Source organism: Triturus cristatus, chromosome 7 (assembly GCF_964204655.1).
Source record: "Triturus cristatus chromosome 7, aTriCri1.1, whole genome shotgun sequence".
NCBI classification, from domain to species: domain Eukaryota; kingdom Metazoa; phylum Chordata; class Amphibia; order Caudata; family Salamandridae; genus Triturus; species Triturus cristatus.
In genome coordinates, this window is record NC_140590.1 from 1,722,317,303 (window position 1) to 1,722,336,928 (window position 19,626).

At 43.7% G+C, this 19,626-nt stretch overlaps 1 protein-coding gene and 1 long non-coding RNA gene across 3 annotated transcripts in view; one reads left to right on the forward strand and one right to left on the reverse strand.

Moving 5' to 3' along the window:
* Nucleotides 1-19,626, forward strand: part of LOC146812896 (uncharacterized) — a 395,123-nt gene that overhangs the window by 189,370 nt on the left and 186,127 nt on the right. The window lies entirely within an intron of this gene.
* The window catches only part of LOC146812897 (ovostatin-like), a 433,862-nt gene that overhangs the window by 72,884 nt on the left and 341,352 nt on the right, over nt 1-19,626 (reverse strand). For both annotated transcript variants that reach the window (XM_085619963.1, XM_085619962.1), the window contains exons 27-29: nt 16,254-16,316; nt 13,676-13,835; nt 12,385-12,593 (exon numbers count right to left, since the gene is read on the reverse strand). In XM_085619963.1, coding sequence (XP_085476089.1) covers nt 12,385-12,593; nt 13,676-13,835; nt 16,254-16,316 — 432 coding nt within the window. The remainder of the gene's footprint in view (nt 1-12,384; nt 12,594-13,675; nt 13,836-16,253; nt 16,317-19,626) is intronic.

Here is a 19,626-nt window from a genome sequence, read left to right on the forward strand (position 1 = left end):
ACTGAACAGATTTACACCAAACCTACAAAAGGCACTTCCTTGACCTGGGGACTACCTCTCTGCCAAATTTCATTAAATTCTGTTCAGCCGTTCGGGCTGTAGCCCTGTCTAAAGGTCCTATGGAAAAATGCATGGGAAAAACGCGTTTTGGGACCCCCCTTTTATCTCAGCCCCCGCTTGACGAATCCCCCCGAGACTTTCAGGGTAGGAGCGGAGCGTAGCGCCCCACCTATTTTGAAAAATTTGCGAGGATTCGTCGACCGGCGCCAAAGTTATTCAAAATAGAATGTTGAGGTTTTCCTATGGAAAAGGGGTCCTAACTATAACTACCTACTGGCGACCGCCAGTAGGTAATATATATATATATATATATATATATATATATATATATATATATATATATATATATATATATATATATATCCATCCAACAAAAAAGGTTACCCCTCGTGGGACTTCGCCTGCAGGTAAGTAACAGCTCATATTTGGAGCCGCAGTCAAAGGCTCACTTCCATTAAAATCAAATCGCCAGTCCTACGCTTTTCAGGCCACCGCCCTTAATCATGGGCTGCTTGAAAGAACACAGCACGCACACAACCAGCTTTTTCCCATTTATTCAAAAAGGTCACGTGTCACCAGTAGATCATTGCATTGTGGGGCTGGTAGTGTTTTATTACAATCCCATGTGGTACGCTGCTGTGGGTTTTCGTAAAATTTATGTCCCAGGAAATACAGAGTCTCTGTACTCGCTCTCCCGTAGAAAGGCTCTTCCTGCTCCTTAAAACATCCACCTATGTAGGCAGACTTGGACCCGCATTTCATGCAGTGGCATCGCTCCTGTGGCCAGGGCAGGCCACTGGAGTCCTACGCGGATCCTACACAACAATCCTAAAATGGCGGCTAGGTTCCGCGCAGTGATCCAGAAAGGTACGCTTTGGGTGCGCGACTCCCCCCAAAAATAAAAATAAAGAAAATAATATAAATATATTTAAAAAAATATATAAAACAAAGAAACCATTAGAGTTTCAATATAAAAATCCATTTATATTAAGAATATATAATGTAATTGAAAAAAAAATATGTAAAAATAAATAGTTAAAAAAAATTAGAAAATCAGTATCAAAAAAATAAATATAACTATTATTACATTTAAAAATTGTCATTTAAGAAATCTTTGAAATTCACTGAAAAAACCATAGGTTTCAGACACGTTATAGTTAGGAATTAGCATTTAAAAAACCTTAGAAATTCACTGAAAAAACCATAGGTTTCAGGGGTGTTATAGTTAGCTGGACATTTCACTTGTACAAAACCATTGAAATTCCTTCGTTATAGTTAGTTCTACTAACTATAACTCGCGCGCCTGCAATCCACTGCTGATGATGTCACATATTACATCATTCATGACATAGTAAGTGACATCACTGATGACATCACGGATGACATCTCAAATGACATCACTGATTACATCATCCACGTGACAATGTGATACACCTCATCATACACTAGTATAACCTTTCATCGCTCATTATAAAATATGGAGTACCATATTTGAAACCATTGACACACCAATATAAGTTTCTAAAAACCCACTCAGTGATTCCTAGATCTACACACACATCTAAACACTTACCTATAGATTCACTCATACATGCTGACAAAGATCAATAGAACACTATCAAATATACTTATACACCTACATCAACATTACACACCAGCATACATCCTATTCACGTATGCAGTCGTCCTACTCACTTATGCAAACAATTAATCATACTTACATTTACTCAGCTACACACTTATACAAACACCACTTCATTTATTCATATAGATAGTAACTCATACTTAGTGTGTTATAAAATCACTATTACAAGTATACAGTTATCCATACAGTCACTCATAGAATCACTGAGTCTTATGTATACTTATTTATATACAACAACTGTCACATACACTGCCATTTATATTTCTACTTTGTTGGACATGTATCATTGAGAAATATATTTACTCATCACTACACCCATAAAGACATTCACTCACGCAAACAACTGTTTCCACATTCAGTCTTAACCTCATATACCTACTAAATCAACTATTTACACATCTTTGGACAGTCATACACCTCCCACCCAACCACACACACATTTACTCTACCATAAAAATACTCACTTAACTAATCAATAACTAATATAGACTTTCACATAGCTAGTAACCAACTTATGCATTAGTTTACACAACAAGAGACAGAGTGATACAGATATTCACACAATTTAATCCCTATCCCATATATTTAGTGAGACACTTTAAATTAGTCACTTAAACAGTCAGTCACACTGCTAGTAAATCCTCCATCCTGAAACTTATACTTCCACTCATTCTTCAATGCAGATTGCTATATATATAATACATATTTAAATATCGAACCAAACCACATTCACTCAATGATGTCATCAGTGATGTCACTGACCATGTCATGAATGATGTAATATGCGCCGGTTGACGAATCCTCGCGAAATTTTCAAAACTAATGGGGTGCTCCGTTCAGCTCCTACCCTGAAAGTCTCGGGGTGATTCGTCAAGCGGGGGCCGGGAAAAAGGGGGGGTCCCAAAACGTGTTTTCCCCATGCATTTTTCCATAGGACCTTTAGTCGCAGCTACAGCCCGAACGGCTAAACAGAATTAGGTGAAATTTGGCAGAGAGGTAGCCATAAGGTCAAGGAAGTGCCTTTTGCAGGTCTGGTGTAAATCTGTTCAGTATTTCCTGAGAAAATAGCATTTAAAAGCATATCAATATCTATACGCGCGCACCGTGCGCGCACTGTGCGCGCACCCTGCCGTGCGCGAGCGCAATTCTGATTGGTTGTTAGACGTCGGTAAACATTCGAATTGGTCGAAACCAGGAAGTGTCGGCCGCCATTTTGTCTCTCGCAGTCTGAGGTGCGCGCACGGCGCGAACTGCGAACTGTGAGCGCTCGGTGTCATCATCACTGATGACATATGTGTCTTTCTGAAAAATAAATATTTGTAATATATGTATAGCTAAAGATTAATGGAAGAAGACATGGGTAAATAAGTGTCTAAATACAGTGATGTAATATCTGACGTCATCAGCAGAGGATTGCGGTCGCGTGAGTTATAGTTGCCTGCAGTAACTATAACGGGGGAATTTCATTGGTTTTTTACGAGTGAAATGTCCAGCTAACTATAACATGTGTGAAACCTATGGTTTTTTAAGTGAATATATATATGCAAATCCCTCTTGCTTCACAACAGAAAGGTAGAGCCGCACTCAGGATTGGATATTAGAGAAAGATTTATTGACTGACGCGTTTCAACCTCACGGTCTTTGTCAAAGTCACTTCAAAGACTGGAAGTGGCTACTTTTAAATACATTTGCAACCAAGCATGACCAAGCAAAATTTGAATAGACATAAAAGAAAGAGTCATTAGTATGCATGAAAACAGACTGAGTCCACGTTAGTTCTGCATTTGTCAAATACTATTTTTTCAAGTAACATAATGCATCCAATATATATGCGTAGCGTGGAAAGTAAAAAATAAGATAAATAAATTAAATTGTACAGACAAGAATAAAGTGTGAGCCAACTGTCTAGCGCAGATGTAAGTAGCTGTATATAAGAGCACGCCCCCCAGGAATGAGTGCTGGAAACCAAGTGGTTTGCAAAGAATTGAAAGTAAGGTCATCCACAAGCAGTATATATATATTCTCAATACACATCCACTGCCTTAGAAAGTAGTATCCCCCATAACATATTCATGATTTGCCTTAATATCACTGTGGTAGATGCAGCTACATTTCTTGATAATGCCTACTATCACACCAAGTTGTGCTGCCTCTGATGTTTAAAGTCTTATTCTCTTGTCTGGCATCATAAATAAGAAATTTTCAAGTAGGTCGCACAGTTCTGTAAGTTTACATTTCGTATTATTTAAAGGGTGGCTGTGTAGTGTAGCTTCCCACAGTATGTCTCTGTAGCTGCAAAGCCTGCTTTGTTTGTTTCACCATATGATCTCCATTGGAGCGCTGCGCACAAAAACACTTATTTTTCTCTTCTGTAGGGTGCACTTCAACGTTATGCTCATTGGGTATTGGAGGTCTTCTGGTTGCCATTTCTGTGAACACAGACTATTTTCTTCTTTTTTGTTCAGAAATAAGTGAAGAGGGCGCAGGTTCAGGTGCAGGTGTGGACAGGAGATCTTTCTGAAGGGGCAGCCTGATCAGAGGACAGTTGCTCCTGCTCCACAGTTTGGGATACCATACTCTCTATGCCCAACCCGGAGCCACTAAAATGACTAAGGCCTGGTCAGTTCTAATCTTCTTGAGAACTCAGGGCAGGAGTGGTATTGACAGAAATACATGTAAGAGGCCTGAGTTCGAATTGAGATGAAATGTGTTTCCGAGCGAGAACCACCTTGGAAACTCCAGCGCAGAGAAGCCCTGACATTGCGGGTTCTCAGCAGTCGTGAATAGATATAACCTAGGTTCTCACTGGTCCCTGAAGAAACCTTCAACCATCTTTGGATGGAGATGCCATTAGTTATTCACAAGGCATCACCGGCTGAGTTCATCAACCCTGACGTTCAAGGAGCTCGCCAGTCGTTGCATGACTAGGATGATGTCCTGACATTTCAGCCACGTCCTGAGGTGCAGGGCTTCTTGGCACAGGGTCCAGGACCCCACTCTGCCCTGTTTGCTGCAGTACCACATGGGGGTAGTGCTGTATGTGAACATCTGAATAAACCTCCTCTTGATAGATGGGAGTGAAGCTTTCAATGCAAAGCATATTGCTTTCAGTTCCAGCAAGCTCATGTGGAGCTGAGAGTCTGTGGGAGAGCAAAGTCCTCTAATCCCTACCTCTTCCAGATGGCACATCTATCCCCATTGTGAGATCTGGGTGGGGAAGAGAGAGGGTCTGCTGCTGAACCAATTGCAGTTCATCAGTAACCACCGCAGGTACTTCGCAGTTCACTCCAATATTTGGACCATCTTAACATGATTCCCCTGATGCTGCGCCCACTGGATCTTTAGAGCCCGCATATTCCAACTGGAATGCTTTTCCAACAGGATGCGGAAGGCTTTGTGACCCAGCAGCCTCAGAATCAGTCTCACCAGAATCCAGGATAGAGGCTGAAACATCAGAATCATAACCTGAATATCCTGGATTTGTCCCTCTGGAGGATAAGGGTGATATTGCACTGTGTCCGGAATGGCTCCGATGAAAGGAAGCCTCTGTGAGGGAGTCACGTGTGACTTCGTTTTTATTGAAAGAGGACTCCAGAAAGTGCAGGAGGTCCACCGTAGCCTAAGGGGGTTGGATGACTGCCTGAGGCGAACTTACCTTCAACAACCAATCGTGAAGGTAGGGGTAAACTGGAACCCCTAACCTTCACAGTGGGCTGCAATCAACGCCGTCACTTTCATGAACACCCAAGAAGTTCTGGTAAGGCCGAAGGAAAGCACAGCCAACTGGAAATATTTGTGGCCCACCATGAACCGTAGATAATGTCTAGAGCAGATGGGACAGGCCTGCAAGTCCAACACAATCATCCAGTCTTTGCTATCTAGGGCAGACAGAACCCGAGCCAGAGAGAGGATCTTGACTTTTTTCTTTTTCAGGAAAAAGTTAAGAGGGCGCAGGTCTAGAATATGACTGAGGCCTCCATCCTATTTTTAGCAAGAGAAAGTAGTGGGAATAGCAACCACAACCTAGTTCTGATGTCAGCACCTTCTAAATGGCTCCTTTTGCAAAAGAGCCTGCACTTCCTGTGGCAAGAATAAAAGATGGTCCTCCCTTGGCTTCCAGTCGTAGAATGGTGGCAAGGATAGTGGGATCTGATGTTAACTACCACCACTGGGGCAGGTCATGTTGAATACTACCGCCAACCAGCCATCCATGATGGTATGATGGCTTATTAAAGGGGTTTTGACGGTGCGGCTACTGGGGGTGGTGGGAGTTGAGTGAATTTTGTAGACCTCTGGCCTTGGTTCCCACGAGGTCTGTGGGCTCCGCAGCTACAGGAGGACTGAGAAACCTGCTGGCCGTGGTGGCTAGGGGTGAATGGACACGTCTAACAGCACCAACCATAGCCACGGAAGGAGTGGATGCTGAAATGCAGCTACCACTGGGCCAATGTAAATCCAAATGACCGAGCGGTGGTCCTGATATGTTTAAAAAGTTCAAGCGATGAATCCAACTTGTCACCATACAGGTGACTGATGTTGAAGGCCATGTCCATAAGGGATGCCTTGCCATCCTCCTAAAAGCCAGTTGCCCTCAGCCAGGTGTGATGTCGAAGCACCACTGTGGAAACAATGGCTCTTCCCAGCGAGTCCGTGGTTTACAATCTGCATCTAATAGTGAACGTAGCTGCACCTTTACCATCAGCATTAGCTTGGGAGAGTGTGGCTTTGACCTCTTCTGAGACGATGGGCAGCACTTGAGCATCTGAATCCCATACAGTAAATAGCCCAATAAGCATGCTGTTTTCATGGACTGCAGTCAAAGACTGGCGGAAAAAAAAAATCCTCTTCCCAAAAGTGTCCAGTAGCTTGCATTCCCTATTAGGTGGTGTGGTAGGGAATGTGCCAGTTTTGATCTTGGAGGATGAGGCCTGGACCACAAGGCTCTATGGGATAGGGTGCTGGATGAGGAAGACGGGGTCCCTGGGAACCGGGAAATGGCCTCAGGTGATGGTCCTGTGCAGGGCTTAGCCCAGGCCCCAAGCAGGACATCAGTGAGGTCTTCATTGAAGGGGAGTTGGGGTTCTGATTAGGATACCCTGCGTTGAATCATCTCTGAAAAGATGTTGGTCTTGACCTCGACCATGGGCAGCGCCAGGATCTCAGCTGTCCTCCAGACCACCATCGCAAAAAGGCCCCCTTCTTCATAGCCACTGTGGGAGGACAGAGGAGACCAATTTCTGGGGAAGTATCCTGACCACTGGCATCAGAAAGCTCCTTGTGCCAGTTATCCTTGGCCATGGACTCTCCTAGGGGATTGGGATACCATAGGGATCCTAAGGGTCTCTACATTCATGTTCCTCAGATGGCTCTTCAGGGAAATAGGGCTCCATCTTCAATTCAGGCCAGCCTTGTGTGCCCACTTGGCGTTGGATTTGATATCATGCGATGCCGGTCCAGCTCTGAATCGGAGTCAGGAATCATGATGGGTTCAGTGCCGCCAATGAGCCTCAGTGGCATCAGGAATGATTTTTTTTTTTTTTTTTTAAACAAACTTTATTAGGTCACAGAACAAAATGCAGTCAATCCCCGTCCGTGGCATCAGGAATGATGCCACTGAAATGAACCCCAGAGGAGTTTGCTGTGCTGCAGGAGGGGTCAATCCAGATCCTGAGTGCCCAAATGGTGCTCACTGCGAACCAGCTGGCAGAACTCCAGTTGGAGTCCCTCTCAGACCCATAGGGCCTAAGGGAACTCCGGAGTAGCCGATCACCTAAAAGTAAGGCTCATGGCCTCATAAAATTCACAAAATTGGGCAATGGTCGCTCCGGCTCCGAGAAACTTGGGAAATCGCAGAGCAGACCAAGGGTCCGGCATGGGCCTGGGCCTGGACTTGTGGCATCGTCCAATAATTTGACAGGCACAGAGAAGTCGAAGAACACTTCAACTTTTAGGACTTCTTCCTATGAGACTTACTTGAAGTTCAGGACTGACACAATGATTGGCGCGAGTGGTGCGGAGTGCGGTCCCTGGACCTCCCTCATGATCGGGGCCTCAAGCATTACCCAGTCACATATTTAGTGGCCGAAAGCTTCATGACCATCCCTAAGATTGCTTTCAGGTGCATGGTTTAGCACTCCGAGCAGGCCTTGGATTCATGGTCTGGCTCCTGGCACCAAAAACACACCAAGTTGGGGTATGTCCCAAACATTTGCCTCTGTCAAGCACCACAAGGATTAAACCTTTACGATTGTAAAAAAGGGACACTGGTTATCAACATTCACAAAAGGATCAAAAAAGTCAAAAATGTCAGTCAACAAGTGACTGAGGGGAATTCGATCCAGATCCACGCTGATGGTGCTAAAAAGAAGGAACTGAGGTCAGCACATTGGAGCGGGACCTATCTTGGTACTGTGCATATCACTTCTGGTGGGGATGACACACAGAATGCCACATGGAGGCAAACAATGCTACTTATCAAGCACAAGTGGACTACTCAGAAAACGTTCTGGATCCAGTTTGCAAAATATTCTAAGGTATGGACTCTGCGGCTAGAAGTCTCTATCAGATATAATGAGTATTATAATAATATAGCTCTATGAGGCCAACGAAAAGACTATTAACCCTCACTTATTTTTAGAAATATTCATTAAATGAGACTCCAGTGGCTGGGAAATAATATGCATTTAAGCCCCCAATATTGCAGGTGGGCGCTTTACCCGGATATGATTACTTACCTTTCTGGTTTGCACCACATGGCTTACCATATTGGCAGGAAACCTGTAGGGTATATACAGGATAACTAAGATGAGGACACAGTGATTTAAGAATTTTTGGCCTGCAGGTACAATGATACAAGAATGCGTCTTGTACGCTACAATTTGAATGTTTAGTGAGTCCAGGTCATGGGATTGTTTCTTTGATTGCTTGAGTTAACATACACAAATTATATGTGATCTGTATGGATTTTTTCTAGCTCCAGGTAAAACTTGAATTATGCTGGTCTATTTTTGGGAACTACGCAGTATGCTTTTTGTGCATATTTCTCAAAATTAAGCCATAATGTCACATCGCGTAAATCCGTGCATTTCACTAGTAAATTTTACCACGAATGCAAGAATAATGCAAATGGCCAGACCGTGCTGTCACTCACATCACTTTTTTTGTGCGCTCATATTTTACAGCCAGATGTGTCCTTGCATCAAGTATCTAAACAACATCATACAGGGTACATCTGGCAGTCACCCTAAAATAAAGCACTAGATGAGAGATTTGGATTACGTGTAATTACCTATAATTTCACAGAATCTGCCAGATACTTCCCATAATAACATGAGAGCAAATTATATGAATTTTGCACACCCCTAAATTTATAGGACAATGGTTTATGATGTTGTTGGAAGCCAGTGTTTACCTTAAGTAACTGAACTGATTGTGACAGATGTGTGTCTGTATTCCTGGAGCCTAATACATTGCTACCGTATTCACTCAATCAAAATATGCCTTTGGAGTAGCCCATGAATGTGGACTCCTGTGGCTGCAATTGTGTTTCCTCACATTAGCTGGTATACCAATGGTACTTTTATTAAAGGTTTTCTTGATGCTCTTGTGTTAACTTCGAAACTTGCAATTGTAAAATGTGCTGTACGTCAGTTTTCTCAGGATGAAGTGCCTTAGGGGAAATACACCTGCTGACTGTAAGAAATTGGGTTCTTGGTTGACCGGGGTGTAAGCCTTTCTTAATCAATAGCCACAGTTCCTGCCAGGCAGAACCATAAAAGCCACTAAATAAACCTTGACCCAACCCTCTGGTAGCTTAAATTAGAGGCAATGTGCATGCAGAAAACAAAAAGTAATTATGTGAAAACACAACACAAGAAAAATCCCACACCAATTTAGAAAAATAGAGTAAAATGTATCAAACTATTTGATACCAAAATGACAACAATGCAATCATTAGAACAGAAGATATGCAATTTAAAAGATTTTAGGTAAGGATAGCGCCGAAAAGCACAAAGAGCCATTCGAGGTCATCTGGTCATGCTAGATTGGGGAAAAACAACAAGTCTAGGTCGACCATACTGGAGTGCAGGTCAGATACAGGGACCAGGTTAGTCCTGCTGAAAAAGTCCCTTTCTCAAAATCTGGCATGAAGAGTGCAGTTCATGGTGGAAGAGGCCGTGAGAAGCAGGGAGAACATCGTGGATGGTCGTCGCTGTACCACGAAGATCCTATTGGGCGTTGCAGAAGGTCGTTGCTGGAGTTTTGGGCTGTCGATGATGTAACGTCAAGTCCAGACCTCAGATTGCCAGTGGCTGCTGGCAGTCACTGTAACATGAAGAGTCGGGTCCACTGGACCTTTGCATTGGTGGTCGGCATGGTCAGCAGGACTTTGGCATGAATGGGCCAGTTTGGGGTCACAAAGAGACCAAAACGTCCCGAGAAGCTCAACTGATGGCAGCTGAGGGCCCAGGACATGGAGAAGCACCTCTTGGTTGATTAAGAATTCATGCCAGCAGGGGCCAGCAGGGCTCAGGAAGATCATTTGCAGGTCCAGGCAGGTCCAGTGCAGCACGGTAGTTGCAGGGAGGCCTCTGGAGCTTGTTATGTCTCTGTAGCTCAGAACAGGAGGTGAGTCAGCTGACTTTTGGAGTCACTTCTGGGAGCCTGGTATGAAGTGAGCTGGTCCAGTTTTCCTTATCAGCAAGCAGGGCAGGCCTCAAGCAGAAGGGCTGCGGGCGTCCTTCTGTAGTATTCACAGGTCCAGGAGTGAACTGAACAGTTGGTTCTGAGGGTCTAATATTTATATCTGTTCCCAGTTTGAAGTGTGAATAGCTTCTAAATGTTTCACCCCCACAGATTTCTCTGGAATTTACTGACTCCCTCCCCAGGCACAGGTTGTCTAGGGTCCCAAAAGACTATATTGAAATCGTTTGTAAGTGTGTTGTAGCAGTGGCTTTGAAATGTAGGTGGAGCTGTGCTCAGTCCCCCACCCCCATCCTGCCAAAGATGGCCCATCCCACCCTTTGCTCTATTGTGTGGCTGTCCGGGAGGAATCGAAAATACACACAAGTACACATAGAAATGCTACCCAGGAAACAGGCGGCAGGCACCAACTGGTTAGGAGAAGAACATGCAAGAAAGTGGCAAACTTCTAACAGTGGCTTTTCAAAATTGTGACTTGAAATCCGAATTTACCATAACATAGGATTTTAAATTACAATTTCCTAGATAGCAGACACGAGACATCAATTTCCTACCTGCTCCCTAGTAAAAGTTGTCACTTATTAAATGTAATAAGGCAACCCAATGTTATCCTATTGGAGAGGTAGGCATTGCAGTAGTGAAAAACAAATTTAGGAGGAGTTGTTAACTATCAGGACATGTAAAGCTTAAATGTATATGTCCAACTTGTTAAATAATATGCACCCGGACCTATTGGCTGCTTAGGGCCTACCCTAAGGATGACTTATATGTATTAAAAAGAAAGTCTTAGGACTGGCAAAGGTTTTTTGTTTTTTGGCTAGGTCGAAATGGCAGTTTAAAACTGCACCCACAGGCTACAATGGCAGGCCTGGGACATGTTTTATGGGGCTGCTTAAGTGGGTAGCACAATAAGTGCTGCAAGTTCACTAGTGGCATTTAATTTACAGGCCCTGGGCATATGTTATACCACTTAACAAGGGACTTATAACTCAATTAAATATGCCAATTGGGTGTAAGCCAATTTTATAATGTTTTAGGGAATGAGAACAAGCACTTTATCACCGATTAGCAGTGGTAAAGTGCACATAGTCCTAAGGCCAACAAAAACGTATTTAGCAAAGTAGGAAGGGGAAAGGCAAAAGGTTTGTGGGAAAACCACCCTAAGGCTGACATGTCTAACACTGAGCAATCTACAAAAAAGGCTGTTTTATCACAAAATTCTGAAGTCACTCAGTATGTCCCTCAAAGTGTTGAGTTTCTATTGCTTACCCTAAATGATTGTTCTGAATTGCAGGAAAGGGAAACTGAATTAGAGATACAGGCTTTGACAAAAGGGAAATGTAAATGGGACTATGCTGGATAGGCGAGCGACAACACAAGGTGATAGGCTGCCTCGCAATTTCTCCTCCCCAACATCACCTGATTATATGATTGTATCGGACACATCAGAAGAGATTGGTTTGCTACATTAGTCCCTTTTGTTTCCCAATAGTATTACCATCCTGTGCCACTTGTCAATCCCACAACATTTGGAAAAGGGATCAAAACCACACCTCCTGGCCTAGGGATTAATCACTTCCAATGTGCAGCACCCCCACTCCACCAAGTCATCAAGAAAGTAGAAGCCTTTAAGTTCAACTCAATAAACAAGATCACCAAGATGCAGTCTTAAATACATCACAAGTGGCCTGATGTGTTACTCCTGGCACTCTGGTCAGTCGCAGCCATTCCTACCTAGAAAACCAAGCTGAGTACCTATGAGATAATCATGGGACATCCTATGCTGCTCCTGTCTATTCCCTAGGTTCGCCTGCATTACTTGATTTGCAACTACATGATCACATAGCATTTCAGTATTGCAAACAATTTATAGGCTGTCTTTGCAGTTTCCATCCAGGTCCAAGCTTCCTTACCTGCTTGTCACAACCTGCAAGAGCTAGAGAACCGTTTATGAGGTTACGTTAATTGATTTTTACCTGGGAAGAGCAAAATCCACCATGACTGTTCATCTGTTTCCCCAAGTAGCGCATTATCTGAAGCAATTTAGCCGAGTCTCCACCAGAGCGGAGCAGGCATAATGCATAGTAGGCAGTCTGCAAGTTGGTCACAGAATTGCAGTTCCATGGGAAGAATAGGGTGCCACCGGATGACTGATCGTTGGGGTTATTCAGAAACAGTCCATCACCTGGAAAAGAAAGACAAAGTCTGAGCACTTCCAAGCTGCCAATCCAACCACTTAAATGACCCCTAACTTCCTCATCTGCATAGACTACTTGGTGGCAGAGAGGACCTCTAGCCCTGGGACAACTAGATCTCATTCTTAGGCCATTTTCCACCCACTGATGCATCACCAGTAACACGCTGACAACCATCTCAAACATGAGTGTCAGTTAAATGTACTTTCAAACTGCTTCTTTAGTGTGTTTTTCCCTTTTCGGACATCAGCCAGCTAACTAGGCAATAGCTTATCCCTTAGCTACAGAAAGATTATCTTCTGCCGGAGGTCAGCACAAGCTCTTATCTACAATCCCTTCTTTTCTCCACTGACTGCTAGCTGTCAATCAAATCTGCTAAAAATCTTTAGGTGTGGTAGGCATACTACTGAAAAGCTTGCCCACTGTTTGTCTTATCCAATTGTCAGCACTGTACCCAGAGGCAGACTTTAAATTTGTTACAGAGAATTTTCTGATGTGCAGACAATGACTCTAGATGTCATGATTTGTTGGAAGAACCTTGTCTGGGGGAAGCTTCACTCTAGAGATCTCTGCCTTGTAAACATCACTGCTTGCAACCACAATCACCAGCTCAATGCTAAAAGGGACTAAACATGGAACTTTAGACCTATTGCTGAAGTGTTCCTCAAATGTTTTTCCAGCAGCCATGTCAAGCACTGAGATCCTCTCCCGCCTTCAAGACTTACCACCTGCTCCATGAAAGGACTCACGCCTGCCCTGAAGGGAACCCCAAACACTCCGAAGGATGAATCTGAGTAGGGATCCCTCAGGAGCTACTCCTGGCTGGGCACCGCCTTGCAAATATAACAAGAATGGGCAGCATTGCCCTTGGCGGCCTCTGTCTCTGGGGGAGCACCCACATGAAGCAACACCTGACGCCCACATCTGAGGGCTCTGTGGTGAGAAACGCAGAACCCGAGCTGCCACCTCTCCTAAGCTTCAAAGCTGTTTTGACAAACACTGAGCAAAGATGACCACCACTGTGTACTCCTGGGGGACCCCATCCCACAAGACCCCTTGGCCCATAACAAACCGCCAGAGATCTCAAAGGGTTTCAGCTTCTCCATGAGGCGATTTGAAGTTTCTGTGTCGTTCGCCAAGGTAAAGGCATAACTCGTCATGGCCAACTCGAGGGGCTTCTCCATAGTGTCCATCACAATGCGCAAGTATACCAGGGCACTATTGACAACTGGCTGCAAAATCAATTGGGAGAAAGAAGCAATGAGGATTTGAATGCCGACTTGTTCTCAAGTTTTAATTATCCATGCAAAGGAATTCTTGCATCTCTACAGGTAACAAGACCCTAGCTGAAAATCTTATTGAAAGGTAGGTAGTGGAAAATTAGGGTGGTGTTGACTGAACCTACTGCCATCTATTGTGGGACATCAGCAGGCAACCACCACGTGCGACAATGCAACAATCTGCAGGGCTCCTTGCACACACGTGCATGCACGCGCACACGGGGCCCCGGGATAGCACACCTGCAGAATTCCTTGCACACTCAGGCACAAACACACAGCGCACAAATATTCATGTGTGCGCACAGGCACTCGCGCATGCGCACAGGCACTCGCGCATGCGCACACACACAGTGTAGCTAGGGGCCTCTTCTGAGCTAGGGACTAGCCTCGGGGGTTGGGGTGGACTCTTCAGAGCCAGGGACATAGCTCGTGGGGATGGGTGTTCAGGGTGTTAGACACCCCTAACAAAAATTAATAGTTAGGTACAGATGCTTTCAGTCAGGTATTGGGTTGTCAGTCGGATTTCAGCAGGAATTTTTACATTCACAGACAAAACGCTCTTTTGAGAGTCCTCCAAAATATTGGTTATTTTACAAAATACAGTGTTTTCTCCCTTAGTACTCCTATTAATCCGCAATCCGCTCCCTTTCCACGGCCCCTTAGGCCCCTTTCGTGACCTCTGCTTGTTGTATAATGTATTTAAACATTATATGGCAGCGTGATTGTCGGAAAACCTGAAGCTTACCACCCCCCCATCTTACTGACCAAGCTACGCCCCTGTTCAGAGCCACTACTTAGCTAAAATCAGTAGATATGCCAAACCGACCCTCAATTAGGGTGAGAAATAGCAACAGAAACCACGTGATTATATAGAGCTCAGGAGCTCGGTGTCCAACGTGGGTGCAGGAGGGTCAGCTGTAGTCCAGATGTTCAGGATACTCATTTAAGATACATTTACACACATATAACATAACGTCTATTTTGAAAGTGCACATTCACCCAAGGGTATCTTGGTGCTGCATGACAGATGTTTATTGTTACCCAACTCAACGGTACTCATTTTATCGACCTCAGAAAAATGAACAGCTGAGCACACAAAATACATCTGAATGCAAACTCTTTGCACAGCCTGTAAAAATCTTGAAAATATTTCCTGTATTTGGACCTACGTTGGAAACAACTGTATACCCACCATCTCCACCCCACTCCTTACCTACCTGCTGCATGCCAGTGCGGTCTATGCCAGAGCAACAGCGTTTTTAGAGGCCCTGTGTTTATCTTTCATACACTTGGCCCAGTTCACTATGCTTTTTGTGAATGCAGGTTCCACTTTCATGGACAAATCGCCTTTTTTCAAGGTCTGGCCAAGAGACAAATTTAGCTGGGCTGCCAGCATCATGTAATCAAAAAAAAACATAAATAAATAAATAAATATATTCATAGAGAGGTTTGGGTTATTGCTCTTCAAACATTGGTCTGTTCCACTGTCACTCACATTTTGATCCGCCTAGGCCAGCATACAGCTTCATGCAGTGGGTCAGCCCACTTCATCCACTGACTCTCTTGCACTGTGAGTGGCCACATTTTGCCAGATAGTTTCAGGGCCAGAGCTGGTTGGCCAACACTTCACTTTTCCAATGCTTTTCTATTCCATTGTATCCCTTTTTTAAATTAAAATATTATTCTTGAGCATTTATATTTTTTCAGAAGAGAGTAATTCAAATGCAATCATATATTTTCATTGTGCAAATAATAATATTGTGCAATAAAAATAGAATTGATTTATACCTGTTTTAAGTACATCTGCCTGCCACAAGGAACCGATCCTGTTCTATTAAATGATAGGGAATGGTTTATTTATTTATATTGTAAACATATGGCTACCACAATTAGGTGATATAATGATTCCTTTTTTTGTATTTTTGTTTCTATGCTATATACTTGCAACAAAGATAAAAATGTAAAATGAACCATTATACCTTCTTGCCATGTACAGATTTATTGGCTTGGCAAATGCTTGTTACTACTTTTAATCAACTTGTATTATTCATAAAGACTGGTTACAAACCACCAGATCCGTGGTGAGATTTGCCAGCTCCAAATAGCAGTACACTTTACTGCAATGCAAAGAGAAGCACTCAGTGCTTTAAATGGACAGGTACTTTCCGGTACTGAGCACCTGAACTTAATCTTCAGAAGAACTTTATGTTTTGGGGCATAGTAGGGTTCTGAGCTCAGCTGATGTGCACACTGGGGTACAGTTAGGTGCATTCCCGAAAACCCTCCTGGAATACACCGGGGTGCTGTATGTCTATACTCCTCGGACACTGTGCATCAGCCAGTTGAGAGAAGGGGGGCACGGCTACTCACCGAGCTCTCGGGTGCATTTTCGAGGAGAGAACTTGAAACATATGCAGTAAGTGTGACATCACTCTGTGGAGATAAAAAAAAAAACGCATGATTAGAAATGAAAAGGAGGCAGGAGCATGGACAACTTAGGCTGAGAGAAATGGAGAGACAGAGAGAGGTGCACAAAGCATACACTTCTTTTAGGGGTCGCACCTGCGACCCCCGGCTTGCCCCTTGTGACCCCTGTTACTGCTTTTGTGATCCTTGGCCTCAGAGGTGGCAAATCAGTGCCGGGACCCCAGGGGCAGGTTGCCCTAATGGATGTCATTTGGGGCTCCGCTTTCTTTGCTTTCTGTGAATTTTTATTACACTAATAGTGAAAAATTAATATATTATTGTGCAATAAAAATTGGAATACAGTTAGCTGGAATATGACCCTCCGTGGCATCTGAGCTGAGTAAAAAGTGCTTTTAAACGTAATGTGCATGGGCATGCTCATGAGTGAGAGTGTGTGTATGTGAGAGACAGTGTGTATGTGTGTTTGCACGCATGAGTGTGAGTGAAAGTGAAGGTCAAATGGCAAATGATGTCGCTTCCGCTACCCCAGGCATTTTGGTGAATTGACGTCCACAGAGGGGGATACAGAGAGAGGGAGAATGAGGGCGGACAGACCGGCAGAGGGAAGAAGTGAGGGAGAGAGGCAACCAGGCTGTGGGTGTGTGTTTGTGTGTGTGTGTCTGTGTCTATAAAAGCGTGAGGATTGACAGACAGGAAGAGGGACCTCGACATAGGTAAAGAGACTGGGCAGAGTGGCAGAAAGGTGAATACGGGCATAGAGAGGCACAGAGTGTAAAAGGGCAGGTCACATTAATGGTCACTACCAGGGCACAACATGAAATATGTCAAGTTCCAAAGTTTTCCTCAAGAAAAAGAAGAGGGCGCTCAAGGAGATAGGGTGCTACAGTCTATTTCATTTGTGCAAGGTACTTCATACGAACAGCTGACAAATTTCCCAGGTCCATCCATGAGTGATGGTTAGTTTCAGTCCAAGTTATTTTTTTTTAATTCTGGGGCTGGTAGTCCTGGTTTCATAGTAGAATAAACTTGAGCATAGGCCCTAGAATTCAAGGAAAGCACCTGTACTGAAGCTTTTCATCAAGCATGCACCTGGGAAACTTGCAAGGGCTGCATAAGAAAGGCCAGTGCATTTACAATTCCAGACAGCCTTGATCCCAGTACACAAGTGTCCTTACTTGCCTTTATTTCTTAAGCACACAGAAAACATCCTTAATCATTGCAGTGCATAGTGGTGTACTTAGCTTTTGAACTTACCAACTTATAAATATGCCTGTAAAGAGCCTTACTGGTTCACAGTTCTATGAGGAAAATGTCCTTGAATTTAAATTTTTTATGCAAGTTAGTTTTTAAAATCATGATGTGTATTTGGCAGTTCAGCCTTCCAGTGGAATTCTAAAATTACATAATTGCAATGGATGTTTCTCCAATAGTTTATTGATTCATAAAAGCATTTTTTAATACAAAAATGTAAAACTCATCAATATTCATTATTAAATTAGAATTCATCCTCATTATTGTTAAATGCATGTACTGTATGACCAGATTAATTAGCACAGTGCCAATCCAAGCAGGATGTTTGAAACAAGTGTTGTGAAACCTGAGGTTGAGATGGACATGTTGGTAATGCCCTCCTGTTGGCAACATGAGGTAATTTACAAGAAGTGGAACGTCTAAGTGATATTTATGTGAGTATGCAGGTATAGTTAGTACCTAGTTTCCATAGCTAATAACTTTGGCACAGTTTGACAAATCTTCACAAAATGTTCAAAATTAGTTGTTATTATAATTATTAGAAATCTGTAAGGCGCATCTTTCACCTGAAAGGTATCCTGACGAAAAGCTAGCTATTCAAACAAGACATGGCCGTCTTTTAGTGTAGATCATTTATTTGGGAAATAGCCAGGTTTTAAGTGCTTTCCTAAACTGAAGAAGGTGCTTTCTGGCTTTCAGGGGGTCTGGTAACATGCTCCATATTGCTGCTGACCTCACGGTGAAAGCCTTTCCACCATGTCTCACTTTCCAAAATGTCAGGACACACAGGAGTTTGCCAGGCAGTTCAGGTGCTTTCTGGACAGTTTGGGGGTGATTCATCAAGCAGGGACGATAAAAGGGGGAGGGGGTTCGCAAAAAGGCGTTTCCCCTCTGTAACTATCATGGATCCACCACAGTGCTCAGCACAACCCCCTGTGAATTCATGGCAGATCCAGATCCCAATTACAAAAACACATACACCCAGTCACAGACCCACTCACATACTCACAGTCACATCCACGCAACCACTCACACATCAATACAGTCACTCACACACCTATATAGTCACTCACACACCCATTCAGTCACTCACAGATCCACTCAGAGACCCAGCGAACCACCCACAGACCCACACAGGCACTCACACACTTACACACCTACACACCCACATACATAAATATACAGCCACTTACACCTACTCACACACCCATACAGAAAAACCACTGACACCAACTCACACACCCATACAGCCACTCACACACCCACTCAGAGACCTACACAGCCACTTACACACACACTCACACACCCACTTACAGACCCAGAGAAACACTCACACATCCACTCGCAGACCCACACAGGCTCTCATACACCCACATTCACACCCATGGAGCCAGTCACACACTTATTCACAGACTCACACAGCCACTTTCTCACCCACCATACACTTACAACTCACACAACTACTCACATGCCCACTTACCCCATACAACCTGTCACACATTCACTCAGACACACTCACTAACACACCTATTCTCACACCTAAACAATAATACAATCACTCAGAGATCCAGAAAATCACATAGATACACAAAACCACTCACACACAGCCACGGCCCGTGCAGGTAAGAGTGGTGGGCAGAGTGGGGGGATTTCGCCAGACAATGAGGGAAAAATAAATAATTAATTAATTTGACCTCATCATTGTCGGTCAAAATCCACCCCACTCTGCTCCACTGCACTTACCTGCACGGGCTGCAGCTGCTCAAACACACCCACTCACAGACCCACACATCCACTCACACACCTACATATACATTGACACAAACACTCTCATACACAAACAGCCACTCACACACCGACAAAACTACTCACACAACCACTAACAGACCAACTTACACACCCACACAACTACTCACATTAATGTATAATAATTAAATACTATTTTAGTTTTTTAAAAACCTAGAAATTCACTGAAAAAAGCAAAGGTTACTGGGACATTATAAAACAACATTACAAAAGAATATAAATTCACTGAAAAAAACCAAAGGTTACAGGGATGTCCCTG